At 38.8% G+C, this 17,379-nt stretch overlaps 1 protein-coding gene across 4 annotated transcripts in view; it reads right to left on the reverse strand.

Moving 5' to 3' along the window:
• Window positions 1–988: 988 nt before the first annotated feature.
• Window positions 989–17,379, reverse strand: part of ZNF292 (zinc finger protein 292) — a 59,603-nt gene continuing 43,212 nt past the window's right edge. The window contains exons 5-9 of one of the 4 annotated variants that reach the window (XR_011049803.1): window positions 16,925–17,127; window positions 13,987–14,123; window positions 12,591–12,732; window positions 3,438–10,866; window positions 989–1,745 (exon numbers count right to left, since the gene is read on the reverse strand). Coding sequence is in view for 3 of the 4 variants with exons in the window: in XM_068419357.1 (XP_068275458.1) it covers window positions 3,691–10,866; window positions 12,591–12,732; window positions 13,987–14,123; window positions 16,925–17,127 (7,658 nt within the window). In the remaining variant the exon portion in view is untranslated. Of the gene's footprint in view, window positions 10,867–12,590; window positions 12,733–13,986; window positions 14,124–16,924; window positions 17,128–17,379 lie in introns of all 4 variants that reach the window. The other 3 variants (XM_068419553.1, XM_068419476.1, XM_068419357.1) reach the window with 3 other exon arrangements.

Consider the following 17,379-nt stretch of genomic DNA (forward strand, 5'->3'; position numbering starts at 1 on the left):
TACCTCCTTCATATTTCAAAAGATCTCTGCAAACATTTAAAAGAGTCAAACCTTATATAGATCCTCATTTTCTTTAAAAGCCAAGTGATGTCTTTGCCTTGTGACAGACAAGGTTTGTAAAAAGTGGCACAGAAAAAAGCAGGGCATGAGCAGGAGCTGCTGCCCCAACTTGAGCTCCACTGAGCTCCTCCAGCCCTGGTGGCCTAACCCTCAGGGCAGCATGACCGTGCAGGTGGGAGCCCCAACCATGCTAATTCTTTGGCATAGAAACTAATTGCAAGAATATAGCCAACTACTTTTTCTCACCTGAGCCAATGACTGTTTTCAGTGTTAATTTTAAAAGCATCACTCCCTTGCTATCTAAGAGCCATAGAGAGGACATGCCAGAACGCTCTAGGACCAACAGTGCCCCCATCCCCCTAACAATGACCACCCCAAAACATGTGAGGACAAACCCACTAACTCTTACTTACACTGAATCAGGGCTCAGACAATACATGATTTCTTTACAAACATAGTCAACCACAAGGGAGGCTAACTGCCAGTTTAAATTTGCCTTTCAACCACAAAAGAGTCTGTACTCAACACCCAGACTCCCTGATTTGGTTGCTCCCCCATCAGCAACAACTGCTGCTGCTTTAGTGAGCACATTCCTGACAGTGACAAGGGGTTTAAAAGAAACCGTCTTTGCTCAAACGCACTACAATTCATGGGTGACATGTCTGGAAGACAAAGACACACAGCAGGAAGGAGAAAGAGAGAGGGAACAAGACAGAGAGGGACCGGGTGGCAGAGCCAGCAGCACCCACGGTGTCAGCGCACCCCACAGGCTGAAGTGGTGATGGTAGAACTGGGCTCGGCCACCCTGGAGCCCTATCCCCCCCGGCAGCCCCATGGGCAAGGGTACGGCTCCAGAGGAGCTGTCAGTTCAGGCATGCTGCCACAGCTATCGCAGGAGGTTTTATAAATCACTCAAGGCAAACATCAATGCAAATACCAAAGAAATTTATTTCCTCAGGAACTTTTGTAGGTGGCTTTCCCAACACACAGTGCCCTCTGCAGTCCATGACTTCTTAAATCAGACCCTGCCTTCGGTCCCCCACTTTAAGTTTAAAATACATTTTTTTTAAAAAGGAAAAAAAAAACCGTACTAGCTACCTGTTGGACAGGCTGTCAGTACCCACCTAAAAGGGAGTGTGCCATGGAGGGCACTGACTATACTGGTACAGCACTCACTTTAATTGGATTAATTGGGATAAGATATTAAAAATTTCATTCTCAGAAATTCAGACCCTACATTCAGATCCAAACAAGAAATTATTTCCTGGATGTTTACAACGTCGGAATTTTTTTTCCTTTTTTTTTTTTTAATAACATTGTAGTATAGCACTGTGTAACCAGATGGTGTAGCTAGCAGTCTAAAACCTGCAAATGATGCAGTATGTATCATTGGGAATATCAATGTTGAAACTAACTTAGACAACACAAAATTCTTCTCAAAATTAACAGTTGTGAGGTCTGTTGACAGCGACTACAGTGGTTGGTACATCAGAAAACAAGATATTTCAGGTGAGCTTTGTGGATCTTCTCCAGACGAGGTTCTCTGCCTGCTGCTCCTCTGCAGAAGATCCCCTCTTGCAATCACCACAGCTGACATCCAACAGCGACTCCATCCAGAGAGACCGTGCAGCCTCTGGTAGGTAGAACGTGGCATCACGCGCTTACGATGATTCCAATGATCTCTCCTAGAGTTAAAACGCAAGGATTTGTTTTGGTTTCATCATTCTCAGACCACATCTTTGATTTACTAACTTGGCAGAATTATCAGTTTAGTCACTTGGGAGGGATTGAAAGTGAGAGGAGCAAACAGGCTCCGTTCAAATGGAAGCACGGGCTTTCTGAGAAGGCATGTGATTTAGCGCCGGATAGTAAACCAAGGGCTATGCCCAAGTTGCGATGCTGCTGCCTTTCCACTTTTTCATACATAATCCTCACTCTCACAAGTCACTTCATTTGGTTGTAGGAATGTGCCCTCTGCTTTGATATTCAAGTAAACTGTCAAAGATTCCAGGTGAATAGCTTAAGAGCAATCAAATGTAGCATTTAATGCAAAGATTTACTTGGCAAGACAAGTTTATAGAGAAAAAATCTAGCCAATCTCTCCCAAGTTAAAGACTATTTTATACTACTGAAGGTAGGTCACATCCAGTAATGAGAATAATCCAAGAAAAATTTTTGGTACCACACAATCCAGCTGGCTTGTCCCATCCGAGTTAAGAATAGTCACACATGAAAACCAATATTGTAGATTCCTGGGTACTGACAGCTCCCATCCACGCACACTTTTGGTTACTCAACAAACTGGATACCTGTCGTTTCGGTTAGCAGCATACAGAGAAATTGCTCCAATCCCTGGCACTACAAGCGGCACCGCTGCCAGGTACAGTCAGCAAGCGGCAGAAGAGCGTGGAGGGAGCCTATGCCATCAAATGGAGCACAACCACCGAGTTTATCTGCAAGATCACATCTCACTTCCCTTTCAGAAAGTGCCTTGTTTATTCAGTTTTCAATGGTATGGCATAAGGACTCATGTATTTTATAGATAGATACCAAACTGGTATTATCAAAATAAACCATCTGTTTTATAAACCCACTATTTACAAAAACGGTTTCTGAAGTTTTTTTGTTTTGTTTTTTTAACAAAAATTAAACTATACACCAATCTAAGTTACAGAAACAAAAATAACCTTTATAAGATCACATGTATAAAACAAGAAATGAAATGTGATTTTATTTAAGGCAATACTGGGCTACTTCACAAATCACCACCTCAAATATATATAAACTGCTCCACACTACTAATTTTCTATCACATTCACAACGGATTCTTTAATACCAAATATTGTTTTAAATCTCCAATGTAGCAAACTATTTTTATTCACATTTTCATTTTTTTTATGGAATCATAAATGCTTTGTATCCAATTAAAAGCAATGAAAAATGTAGCTATAAGAAAACTATTATATTTATGAGTTAACTACATATGAATATCATCCATAGATACTGGATGTTAAAAATTCAAAAAATGAGAGCGTGTCAGTACGTTTAACCTATGAAATGTGATCTCATCCAGCTCCTCTCCTGTAACTAAACACTTTATGCAAAATAAACTGGATATGGCAGACTTCGCTAGTTTTAGTTCAAAAGTTCTTAATTTAAAACAATTAAAGGACAGTTTTAAAAACTTGCTGACTTAGTTACAAATTAAAATTCTGAATATAAATGTGTCATTTAACAGTTTAGACTTACAGACTGCTGGTGGCAGCAAATGATTTACAATAATAAATATATACAAAAAAAAAATGTATCTACAAATAAAGAGTACTGTTATACATGAGCAGTGACCTGGTGAAAGATACCAATCACAGATGACTCACAAAGATTTAGTTCATGGAAAGGACATCTGATAGAAAGTTGAGGTTTTGATCAAGTATTTACAATCTGAAGCAATCACTCTGTTCTTCAAGTCCCATAGGGATAAAAACAAATAAGAAATTTACATGACTCATATCATGTTTTTTGCTAGATTAAATCACTTCAAAATAAAAGAGCTCCATAGTCACTAGCATGCTTGATGGCTTCCTATTCAAAATAAATTTTTTTACAGGTCACTGATAAACACATTAGGTTTTAGTATTTTAACTCCCCTTCCCCAGTACCGATAACAGCCACCTTTGCAGCTCTAACTTCTGGATTAACCTCCCAACGTCCTTCGATCTTTCTCAAACTGATGATAGGTTTCATTTCCTGAAGCTGCTTCAACACACGCTCAGTGCAGTCTTTGGGAGTCTTGTCTAAAACTATCTTTACATTATCACCACATGGAAGCTGTGATCGGTTGGCAAATGGTACAAGGGTTTCAGTTTCAGAACATGACCAAGTGACATTATTACTTGCTACGGAGGTCTTCTCGTTGGATTTTCGCGAGTTCGAATGGGATCCTTTTTTGGTTCCGCTGCTATGGTAGTCTCTTTCAGTGTTTTTCTTTTGCTTCACAGCAGACTCTTCAAGGAACTTGAGGAACGACACTTCAAACCCCATCGGCTTAAAAGAGCTCCAGTCAAAAGCTGCAGGCTGCTCTTCAGCCGTTTGAATGGCGACAGCAGTCTCTTCCTCCTTGTGCATGCTACTCATGTCAACGGGCAGTACTTCCTCAGTTTTTTCAGCCCTCCTCCTTTTATTCTGAGATACATTTTTTTCTTTGTTTGCTCTTTTTAAGTTGTTTGATTTTTGCTTTTCTGAGGGGCAGGAGCTGGTCTCCTGCAAGTCACTATTTACATTATTGGAAGAGATTTTTGCTTGGTTTTCAGCACTTGAACAATCCTCGTTAATCAGTTTAGTAATGAATAGCTCTGTCAGTTCATCCACTTCATCCTTCTCACCTTTTTCAGTTTCCTTTTGCGGTAACGTAGATGTGCTTGAATCATTATTGCTCGCTACCAAACTCGGTTCAGGCTCTTTCACGTCACTTTTTTTATCAGTCTCCTCTTGCTCACAAGAGGCTTCCTTTACTTGACAGACAGAGTGCTTTTTAGATACAATAAGAAGATTTCTGTGTTGGGAAGTAAATGCTTTGGACAGTTTGTGACATTTATAATGCCTTATTATGTTACTTTCACTTGTAACTACAGATGAACATCCTTTTATCATACATGGATACTGAGTTATGAACCTGCTTGTACATTCCGATAAGGCATCGTTTCTAGCCTTTATTGAATACACCTGCTTGCCACGTCTCAGCGAATAATCCTTATTTTCTTGAACTTGCATTCCTTTTGAGTTTTTGTTTTCCAAGTTCACGTTTTTCTTTCGTTTTGTTTTCACTGACAGCCTGTTACCTTCTTTTCCTGATCTGCTTTTTAGTCCTCTCTGTTTGGACTTCAATGGTTTCTCCTGATTTGCTTTGCTTGAAATGTTTTCCTGACCTGGTGTCAGTCTCCTGGGTCTTATTAGATGATCTTTATGCTTGTCATTATGTTTGTTAAAAATATGCCTCAAGAGGTTAGACCTAGTAGCATAAATACGGTCACAGCCTTCACAGTCACACTTGAATACCCCGTCATCTTCTACTTTGTTTGGCCTTATCTTAATACCATGCTCTGCCTCAAGATGTACAATGTAGTTAAGATATGCTGTAAACGAAGACTTACATTGAGACTGATCACAAGAAAATCTCCCCACCTCTGGAGCCAATTTCATGTTTCCAATTTGCTCTGGGGTCATGTCATGAAGCTTCATATAATGTTGTATCAATCTGGTAACTTCCTGGAAGATGCGAGAGCAGTCATTCACCTCACACCTGAACTCTCTGACAGCGGGTTTGGTTTCCACCTCATTGCGTTCCTCCTTGCCTGGCTCATTCTCCTCCTCCACTTCGGCAGAGAAGGCAGGGAGGTCTGATTTGTGCACAGCTTGGTAATGAAGGATTAGGTTTTGTTGTATTGTAAAAGCCGCGAAGCAGCCCTGATGGACACATCGGTATGGTCTGTAAGGGCTGTATCTAGTGGGAAACTCCAGAGATTTTGTTACGGGCTTCCTACATTTTCTCTCCTCTTTTTCCTTCATGTACGTCCTAACCTTGCGTACTTTGGGTTGTGCCTGTGTACTACCAGAAGAGGCTGCATCATACTGCTCTGGTGGAACAGAAATCACTTGAGGAGGTTTTTCCAGGCTTTCAGGAGTATTATTTTCCGGTAGAAGTTTTTCCAACACTTTTACAGGCTCTACAATTTCCTTTATCTGAGTTTCTTTGACCAATGGAGCTGCAGTTTTGTTTTCTATTATTAGTGTCTGCAAAGTTTTTATTTCCACAGGTCGCGGGGCTGTGTTTACAGTTTCATTTTGAGATCTTCTGCCATAAGGCCTTTTAATTTTTAATTTTACCATCTCCTCTGTCGTAAAATGATGTACAATCTGACAGTGTGCTCGGAGATTAGAGTTTCTGGTGAATGTTTTTGGACACGTAGGTACAACACATTTGAACGGGGCATACTTCAGTTGATGTTTCTTAATTTCTAGTATCATTTCTGCAGTGTACTGATGAATCTTGCCATAGTGTTTAAACAATGCGTCTTTTGTCATAGCACTATAATTGCAGCCTGGATCCTGACATACAAAAGGCTTATTAACTTTATCACTAAACTGAATGTTACTTGCCTCTGAAGATATCTGGACAAGGGGTTTATTTTCAGTTGATACCACAGGAACTGCTGGTGCTAGCGTATCTGCTGGAGGACACTGGGAAACAGTCTCAGAGACCTGAATGGGTGAATCATTTTCCAGTTTCAGTTTTTGCAAGCCCTCCAAAATTTCCAATATTTGAATATCATCCTTTTGAGATGTCTCAGACTGAGCAGAGCTACTCTTTGCAGCAGTGACATTCCCCACGTGCACGGCAAACTGTGCGGGAGTGGGTAGTTTTACACTGTGTGCAGAATTTCCTGAAGAAGTCTGTGCATTATTTACTTGCGAGTTCTGTCCTGAAGCAGTGACAGTATCCTGAATTTCAGTTTTCACCTCAAGTATCTGTGAATTCATAGCAGTTTTAATTATTTCCAGAGTTTTTTCCAAGTTCTGTATAACACTGTCTTCTGAAATCTGTTCCTCTGAATTTCTTTGCACACAAGAATTTACAGCCATCATCTGGGAATCTCCATTTTCAGTTTTTACTGTTAAAGGGGGTAACGTTGTACGAGCCTCTAGATTTGTTTTGAAGTTCTCTTTGATACTGGCCATGAATAACTGATTGTCCACATTATTGAATTTCTGTGCGAGATGCTCCACCACTGCTTGACAGCAACAATTTGTCACCAAGTTGGACGGAAAACTTCCTCCCAGTACTTGCACTTTTCCTTCAGTGCTTTTGGTTAGAAGTCCCATCGTTGTATTATTTGCTACTACTTTCTGTGACATATTGGGCACAATCAAGGGTGTAGTTGCTTTTCTCTTCCTCTTTGAAGCACTGGTTCCCTTCTTATTCAAGTTGCTTGATCCTGAATTCTTGGGACTACTTATAACTGAAACTTGTGAGCTGTTCCCTGCAAAGTTTTGCACTGCTGTAACAGTATTAGAAAACGAGCTAGGACGTAAGCCATTTTCAACAGTCTTTAGCATTAAGTCCTCTCTTGTAAGACCAGGGAAACACTTGCATTCCTTTATTAGAGGAATTTTGGCATTGAGGGTCCTGTTTTGGTCTGTTAGCAGGGTACTGTTGTTACAGACTGTCTGCAGCAGAGGGGACGCGGTCGAGTTGGGGAGAACAGCTGCATTTATCTGAGTCGTACCAGTGGTGCAACCTGTTGTAACTACGTGTGGAAGTACTTCTGTGTTATCAAAGGTACTCGGGATGCCTGCAGTTTCCAAGGCTTGTTTTATAATTTGATTTCCTTCCTCATTCCCACCGGTATTAAAGTTAGTCACATTGGCCTGTGGAAATATAGTCTGCAGTAAGGCTGTGGAACGATTTTCAGCTGCAAGTAACTGGAGGAATGATGGATCTTTAAAACACGTCTCTGGACTGAAGGCAGACTCCTGGGGTTGTTGCAAGTTTAATGAATTTGAGGAAAGAATCATACTGGCAAGCAAAGACTGTCCATTAGCCTGCAGAGCTTCTGCAGAAATTTCTGATCCTTCAAGAGGCTTACAGTAAGATCTCTTAGATAAGTGACCACCAAGTGATCTAGGATTAGTGAAAACTCTGAAACACCTGCTACAGATAAATTTGCCATCCCTGATTATTGCTGGCCACTTTGCCCGCTTGTTATGTTTTGGCTTCCTTTCTTTCCCATTTGGGCCCCGGCCACGATCTTTTTTCACCTTTTCTGAAGCTGGATGTTGAGAACTAGTTTCATTGAAGTTATTTTCATTACTCAATTGTGAGGGAAATATTTGATCAATAGTTTCCTCTTTTGGGAAAGCAGAACTACTGTTTCCTTCTAGTTGCGATGAAAAGTTATTCGCGTTATTTTCCAGCTGAGAGAAGACCGAACTTGGAGGATTCTCTGCTGATGAAGGAAAGAGAGACATTGGACCGTTTTCTGCAGGCAAAGGAAGAAAAGGATCTGAACCGCCGTCAATATTCAGAGGCATAACTGTTTTTGCCAGATCGTCCAACTGGGAAGGTAAGGTTGCACCAGACAGACTTTCCATTTGTGGACATAAAACACTCTCAGGCTCACTTTTAATACGAGTAGACAAACTTGGATTCATGACGCTTTCCACTATAGGCAAGATAGGATTCGCCAAATTTTCTAGGTGGGTTGGGAGAAGTGTACTTGAGACATGTTGCACTTGACTGGAACAAGTGGGATTCAGATTAGGTTTGTTCTGTGCAGTAAAAGCAGCACCACTGGGATTGCTCACTTGCGATGGTATAAGATACACAATCTTACCATTTGGCACATTTTGCACATTGCTGGATTTTCGTGGTTTCTTATTTTTACGCTGCATTTTGAAAGCAGCATATTGGTCAGGGTGTGCTGCCTTCATATGTTTGCCAATGCTCTGTGATGAATTGTACGTTCGAGTACACCCCTCAACCTGACAAGTAAATTTCTGAATTGGGGCTGCTGGTGACACAGCTGGAACTAAAGAGCTATTGATGTTAGGCTGCGAAGGAACAAACGTAATACTTTCTAAAGTTTTTAAAGGCAGGTTACATAGATTAGCTGCAGCCTTAATACTGTCTTCAATTTCAAGTTTGGAAATGGGTACACTGTTTCGATATCCTGCCTGATTTTGCACGCTGAATGGATTTACAATGCTCACTTGTCTTTCTAAGCTTTTTGATTCTGGTTTTAGTGTGTCTGAGGTCACAGAAATATTTTGAATATTCTGAGTCTGACTGAGACAGTCTTCTTCCTTTCTCTCTTGGAAAACTGGAAGACAAGAGTCAACCGATGAGCACAACTGCTGAGCTCCAGGTTTAGTGGTATCCACTTCACTGGCAGTAGCATCCAATCTACCTCTTTTCACAAAGTTATCTCGGATCTTCTGGTTAACAGCAGGCACCTTAACACTGCTTGCTGGAACTGCCACTTCTGTCTTCACTGAACCTGTAGGAGACTGCTCCGAACCAGCATTAGGCAAGGAATCACTTTGCTGCAGTATAATTGCTGATGCGTTTACACTTTCGTTCCCTACTGGTTCTGCTTTGATTTGATTCCAGATGACGTTTTCTCCTTCAGTAAAACTACTTTGGTTGTCAGCCAGAGGAGATGTCAATTCCTCTTTAACAGCAACTCCATCAGTATTTTCATTAGCTTTAGAAGGTTGACTAAGATCAGATTGATTAGTCTGGCTTTCAGGCTGTTGCACTTTTTCAGGCTGCTGGTTGTGGTCCTCAACATGCTTTTCCAGTTCGTGCTGAGAACGGTATACCTTTCCGCAGCCTGTGACTCTGCAGGTGTAGGTATTATAGTGTTGTGCTTCATGATCATAGAGTAAATAGGCTTCGGAAAACACTCTGCCACATTTAGGAAACATACATTTTGCTCTGAAGACTTGATGCTCTTTCCTATGCGTCAGCAGCTCAGCATAACTGTTAAAACCAGCCTTACATTTCATCTGTATGCAGATATAAGGCTTGCTGCCACAGTGCATTTGTAAATGATCATTCAAGTGAGTAACACTTACGAAATGGCGTCTACAGTACTGGCAAATCACTTTTTTGCTTTGCATTTCAAGAAAACGTTTAGCTTCTTCATTATCTTTATGCCCCTTTGCGTGTGCTATTAGATTTTTAAAATATTTAAAGCCTTTTTTACAAAATGTTACAGGGCAGGTGAATTCATTAACAGGTAGTGGCTTTTGAACTGGCACTATCTCTGGTATGTAAGGTTTATCTTTGTCATCGTTTTCATCATCTGAGCCATCGTTATCATTAAACACAATGAAGTCTGTTGAATAGAGACTGTTCTTCTTAATGGGTCGCTGCTCCTGTTTGGATACAGGATCAGTTTTCTGATTCTCATTGGCAGTTGCTATTTTAGGAGGTCTTCCCAGTCTTCTCAGAGGTTTCATAGCATCCAGTCTCTCTTTGCTGGATTTTTTAACATGCAAAGTTACATGAGGAACAAAGTTTTCTTTAGAATTAAAATTTTCGGCACAAATAGGGCAACTGTAAATTCCGTCTTTATAATGCTTTTGTGCATGCCTAACTATTCTATGACCTAGGAATTCTTTGTCACATAAAACACAATACTGCATATAAGCTTGCCAGTTCCTAAATCTAGCTGATATGAACCCCCTCTCTCTGAGTTTTTTAATTTCTCTCTTTTTCTGCTTTTCATCTCTGATACCCTTAAGAAGGCTTGTAGTGTCATCAAAAGTGCCAGCAAGCCCATTCACAGAAGTTTCTTTAGTCTCTTCTTGGCAATCCTCAACCTTCTCATAAACTTCGCTATCGTTTAGTTCGTCTATTGATGACACAATGGATGCCTCCTCTCCCATCAGTGCGAGACACTGACGCTTGAGAGTCTTCCAGTCCCAGAATTCTGGATCAAAAGGCCACTGAGTTTTCAGTACAAGTAAGAGCTCACAGTGCAAAGAATTTGGTATTGGAAGATTCTCTTCATCATACTTCTGGTCAGGCTGATTGTAGAGCATTTCAACAGCATAATATGCATCCACAGTGGGTTCGAGAAGAAATTCACTCAGCTGACAAGCACGTTTAACCTCCAAATCATCTGGAAGCAAGCAGGAGATAGTCTTGCAAATAGATATCTTGACATCAGCATTTTCACTGGATTCCAAGCGCAATGCTTTCACACACAGTTCAATGCAGGTTGCAAGTCCAGCACCATCAATCTGTAAAGCAAGATTAATTTTAGTAACTCAGCTTATCATAACCCTCTCTATATTTGTAAATAAAAGACATCATTATTCAACCCTAAGTGTCACAAAAATGCACCTGGAGTTTGTACTTTAAGTTTACTTTAAGAAACACAGTGGTTTATCTTTAGATGCTGTTCTTTAAGTTGCATAATTTGTCTTCATGCTACTAAAAAATATGTGAAAATTTACATACAACTAAGCCACAAATTAATTGTATGTTCTATCTAGTTTGAGGACTTTGGGACTGCATGTTAGAGGTGTTCAGTTTATATTAGAGCAATATTGAGCCTTTTCCATGAAATAAAGCTTGCCAGTTGTGTCAGTTATTTGAGGTGAGCTTCTATGGAGCATTAAGTTAAAACTGTGTAGAATTCAAATGATAAAAAGTGCTACAGCTAAAGTAAGAGAAGCATGTGATCTTCCAAAAGATCTATAATTTGGAAATCGCTTAAGGTATAAAGGTTTATTTTTTATTTTTAAAGATTATGCCACTTCAAAATCAACTGACCTCAACTGAACACATGGCTTCATTCCAACTGAAAGTAGTAAATATAGTTAAATGTTCCAACATTTAAGTGTTCCAAAGGTCATGTGGTCTTTTCTCATTTATATGCTCAGGCCATGTAAATTACATTTATGTCCACTTTACAGGCTCTTTATGCTACCAAGGATACACAGAGAGGCTGTGGTACACATGAGAATAAAGTCCAGCGAATTTATGAATGCACAAGTCTACTACCCACATGCTTCTCCAGTTTCTGCCATCAATGAAATGATCCACAGCTCACTAGAGAAAAATCAGTATGGCATGGAGCAGACAGAGCTCTTAATATCACAAGCCCCTGTGAAAGTTATTTTCCTTCCCCTCTCTAACCCCAGTTTAGTTCAGATCTTTGAAAAAAACCATCTTTAAGATTAGAAGCCCAGGATTAGCCATACCAGAACACTGCAAAAGGAAAAAAGGAATTTTTATTCTTAGAATTAATATACTGAATTACAGAAATCCCCCAACTAAAAGCTTTCAAAGAGCTTGATTTAGCTCTAAACTTTAAATAGTGCAACTACTAATGAGAGGAAACTAGGAAAATTAGATGACAAGGTTAGCTGAGAGAGCTGAACAGAGCTTTTAGTACAACCTTGGATCTAAGTCCACAACACCCATGTATTTCATTTATCAAAACAAACTGCATTCTTAGTGGCAATTCAAAAGGCTTTTTTTTATTGTGTTTTGTTTATTTTTTAAAAAAAACTTTCTGTAATTTTCTTAATATATTAATATAAAGCCTTTATTTCCTCTCCTCATAACCTTTCCCCTCCATTTTCTGTAATATTTGAAATACGGAAAATAATGAAGAGGAATGTTAGGATCTGCTAATGGAAAATACCTCATTTAGAGGACATGGACATTAGTAGAGGCTTTAGTTTTTCCTTCATCTCAGTTGCGGCATCCAGCTTTTCTGTTTATCCCCCAATTTTTTTTTTTTTTCAAAGGAACACAGAAGTTTTAATGATTCAGAATTATTCAACTTATAGTTTACCTGCAGAAGGAAGTTGCTATGGCCTTTCCTAAAACCAATTAGGATTGCCCCAAAGCTGATGCTACGCAAAGAGACAGGACATCTAAGCAGCTTTCATAAATTTTCCTGATTACAGTTCTATTAAAAGTGACAAAAATATTCTTTCAGGAGTATCCTTACCTCTGAATTAATTACTTTAATCAGGAAGAAAATGTGATAAACAGTCTTAGTTAACACAGAAAGTTGACGACATCTCTCTAGATACACTTGAATAGAAGGCTCTACCCTTTGCTGCAGTTTACTCCAGAAAAGTGTCAGTTCCCTAGAACAAGAGAACAATATTTCAGGGCCAGCAACGCAACCACTAATCTGATCACAAGAAATGCAAGGTTGAGAATAGTTTCTGTTTTGTCTTTGGGAAAGGAAAAAATCTGAATTTATTCACACTTTATCTTACAGAGAGAAGATTTTATTAATATACTCAGTATCTAATAGTATCTAATTTTCAAAATTATTACAATGACTCAATTCCAGAAGGTCAGATCAGAATAAAACCAGTATTACCACAATTTATGCTACATAATTTACAGACTCATGATGTGGTCTTGGAAAAAGTCTTGCAAAGTAGTTTACTCTTCATTTCACAGACTGGAATTTTAGACTTCTGAATTCTTAGTAATTACTCACAGCTATAGAAGGATAGCTTTTCTCTGTGGTAGATATATTTTTCTTGTGGTGCTCTGCTTTAAGAGCTGAATATAACTGTGATTTAGTGAGAAATTAGCCCCAAAGCCAAACAGTATTACTGTATCTACATTAACTCATTAGTTCATTCCTCCTTAGGTGCAAATAGCCAAGAGTGTTTAGTACCTCATGGAATGGTGTAACCCCCAAAACCTTAGCAGTATCTTTTAAAGCAAAATCCTGCATTAGCAGATGTTCTCCTGCTGCTGCACATATAAAGGAGGTGCACAAACAAAGCAAATCCTTCAGGAATCGTACAGGTTTGGAAGTACAAACAAACTCTTAGCAGCTGGAAATTCAGACCCTAACAGCTCAAGTATCTATCAACAAAGACCAGTTATTTGTTCCCACGTTAATGAAAGCAAGCCCTAAACAGTAAGTATCTTCATCTAGCTTATTATTTTGGTTATAGTAGTAAAGAGCTCCTTCTTTTCCAGAATTTGTTAGAGATACTAATACAATACTGTGTTATGAAATAAGGACAGATGGGAGCAGTACTTATGCATTAAATGTTGACATGATGCTGCCCAGCTGCCTGCAGATATTAAATTCCTTTTTTCTACAGTGTAAGATCATTGTCAAGAAAAATTAATCATCAGCTACTGGTATTTATAAATGCCTCATCATACATGCAGCCTTCATATTCCCATTAATGGAAGCTAATCTTGTCAAATACTTTTTCTTTTTTTAGCTTTCCAAGAGCCTTATCTTGTTCCTGTTTAGCTTATAGATTTTATTGGCTAAAGAAAGTTAACTTATGGCTTATGTATCAGCTCTATCTTCCCAAAACTAATTTTTGTTCCACTAGACAGAAAACAATATTCAAACTCACCAGGCACAGTACATCTCTCCTTGCTGCAGCTGGCGAGATAAAAATGCTGCACATAAAATCAGAGCACTTTTTTCATCTCCATCAGATTCTAGGTTACAAATCATTTCTAGAGCATCTTTGCAATCTACTTCTGCAATCTAGAAGGTAGGAAAGAAAACAAGACAAAGACTAAGAAAGTGGTTTCATTTTCATACATACAGTCATCTGATCCTTTGCAAAAAGAGAGTAATTTAGAACTTAGTGAATATTTAACTCTGTCAGATAGAGATAAAGCTTGAAAGCAAATCAGTGCGTTTCTAGATAGTTTCAAAACTGATTATGCCACCAGAAAAACTGTTTTATTAAAGTGAATATAAACTTGTGTCTCAGACATAACTTATTTGTATCTACTGTCCTAGTCACCTAAAAATTTTTATGTACAACATTATTCATATATATGACATACATACGATAAGTGTAATAAGCAGATTTATAACTTTAAATTGCAGCCTAACACAAAGAGATTATTGCCTGAAAGTCTAACCCAGTTTACTAGTCGCTGATGTCACTACTGCTTTAATACCATAGCTGGGCGATTCATGAATCCAAAGTTGAACATGAATGTTCTAGTATTTTTTAAAAAATCAAAGATAAAAAGAAAAGGGAAGCTTACAATAAGAAGCAGGGCAACTGAATGCTTTTCCAGAAGAACATTACAGTCTCTGCAATGTGACTTACTTGTTCAAGCAATGATGGAAGCACTTAGTTTTGTGGCAAAACAAAAGAAAAAACAGAGTCACCTGGTAAGACTAGACAGTTGTGTCAGTACTGAAACAGTGCACTTGTTATAACAACTACTGTCTAATTGGATTCTCAGCAGACTGGTTTGATTACATCAATTAGTGCATCTGGCAGGACATGCCAGGATTTATTCTTTGACACTGGCAGCTGAAAAATAACTTGACCATTGCAACAGCACTGTCGGAAGTCTCTCTTGAGAAATCACAAGACCACTCAAAACAAGAAGCAGAAGCACCCACCCAAACACCCAGCTAGTCTGGTACTTTGGACAAGGTGGCAGCACAACAACTCATTTTTTCCTCTAAATTGACACTTTGTAAATACCCTAATAACCCTTCACTGAACATCATTTGAGGTTCAATAACCTCAAAGTCATCTTCTAAAGAAAACTGCATTTCTCAAGACCTCAGAGAGGATGGATTAACATATCTGTAATACCAATTTAGACTGAAGGTCTGCTTTGCTCAGCACCCCATCTCAGATAGGGACCATCAGTTAAAAGCTTAGGGAAGAATACGAGAAACCGAACTTACAATAAAGGGATTTTTTTTCTGAAACATTTTTCCAGCGTCTCAGAGTTCCTAAGGGACCCGGTTTCCAGCAAAGGTCTGTACAGGTCTAGCCATCAAGTCTGTCAGTCTAGCATTTCACATGCTACAGATTTGAATTCTTCACATTATTGAAGCAAACTATTAGACTAATCCAAGCTGAAAATGAACTCAAATGCTACTTTTCTGCCTCTTCTGAATGGATATAAAAATTTCCATACCACTGAGGAGTGAGCTGTACTTCTTTACAGTTTACCTTTTTTTTTTTTTTCCATTTTCTTACTGTTCTCACACTACGAAACTACTATCCTTCTCAGTTCAGAAGTCCACCTTGACATGTTAATAGCATATCTGCCTTCTCTTGGTAACACATGAACTTTCCAGAATGGTTAGTAATACTGCAAACTGTGCTGCAGCTGAAGCTGCAAAGCTAAGCAACCCAAGCAATTCAAGGTTTGGAAATATCTGAATTAGGTTCTCTGTGATCACCCAGTTTGAACTTATCTGTATGTTACGGCATCCTAAGAACAAAGGCTACTCTTTTGTCCTTTTGTCCACAGGATTCACACACAGTTCATTCCCTGACCAAGCCCACTCTGCTTTGGGAACACAGTGCCGCTCAGTAATGAAGGAAACATGTTTGCAAGGTCACAAATACCAAGTTACACTGAGATTCTTCAGCAAACAAACATGAGATTCCACAGCCCTGTCACAGCTCCTTCTGAGCCTGTTCTGGCAGGGCCTACAGCAGCCAGAGCTAGGAGGGTAAGACTGATCCGATCCTACTGAGCATCAGAAGAACACGCCCACTGAGAAGCGGTCATCTTAGAATTTAGTCTATATCTGGAGTAGGAAACTTTTCCAACTCTAATCACTAAATAGTTTTCAGCCCTTTAAGATCAGTTTCAACATGCTTAATACTTACTATTAACATAAAAAGATGACAGAGACAAAAAGACAGCAGAGAGATGCAGACAGTCAAGAAAACTGACAATTGCAGTTAGTTTTTCTTTAAGAAGGAAAAAAGCTCAGAGAAAACTTTGGGGTGGGGTAAGAAATGAAGATGTCACCTGAAAGAATGCAGAAGAGCAAGGCTGTCATCTCTTCTGTGACTTTTGCATTTAAATAAGAAGGATTTTGTATTTCAAACCAGATCAAATATCTCATTTCATCTTCAATTTCAACCAGGCATTTGGGTCAAAAAAGGTTACATTTATTTTCTGAACTGAAAGTAGCATCTAAAGGGGTCCATTCTATATACTAAGTACTACACAAAAAGCTATAGTTAAAATATTAAGAGTGGGAAAAACATTATCTTCACACCTTACTAACAGGATCTGAGGCAAAGTTTTAAAATACTTCAAAGGAAAATCAAACAAAGTTGTGGTAGAGCCAGAAAATGCCTACTAGTGACCTAATATTACACTTCCATAAGCGCTTTAATAGACTCATTACTAGTCAGTTTAAAAGTGACTTAAATGAAAAAAACAAAATACCAAAAATATTTTATATCATATTTTAGAAGAAAAACCTCTTCTACAGAAAAACAGCTTATGATTAGTGATTTTATTAAAGAAATAAGTCTAAAAAAAAGTTCATTTTTTACTTACTTCTTCCATTAGCTTTTCATTTGGTGATCCTGAACACAGACAGACCAGGTAGGTTTGCTTGAAATTGCCTTTTGCACTGATTTCTGGATGGTCAGAGCACCGTTTTGCCAGGGCAGTAGCTTGCGTTAATTGCTTTGTTTTCATTAGGTGCTTAATACGCATATCCAGCAGGACAGGGCCTTCAAACGCTAAAAATTCATTCACTTCAAAGAAAAAGAAGACAAAATATTACAGACTTATTTCACAGCAGGTTACAAAATTAACAGTTGGCATTTACACATTCATGGTTAACCCCTAAAATTTATACAAATCAAAAAAGGTACAAAAAGGCATGAAGCATAGACGATAAAAAGTGTCTTTGAGACCCTGTACTTGTTTATTATAAGGATTCCTTGCTACAGACCTTTTATCTACTTGAAGGTTTTAATTCATTCTAATTTTTGGCAAAATAGCTG

Source organism: Nyctibius grandis, chromosome 1, assembly GCF_013368605.1.
Source record: "Nyctibius grandis isolate bNycGra1 chromosome 1, bNycGra1.pri, whole genome shotgun sequence".
In the NCBI taxonomy this organism is placed as follows: domain Eukaryota; kingdom Metazoa; phylum Chordata; class Aves; order Nyctibiiformes; family Nyctibiidae; genus Nyctibius; species Nyctibius grandis.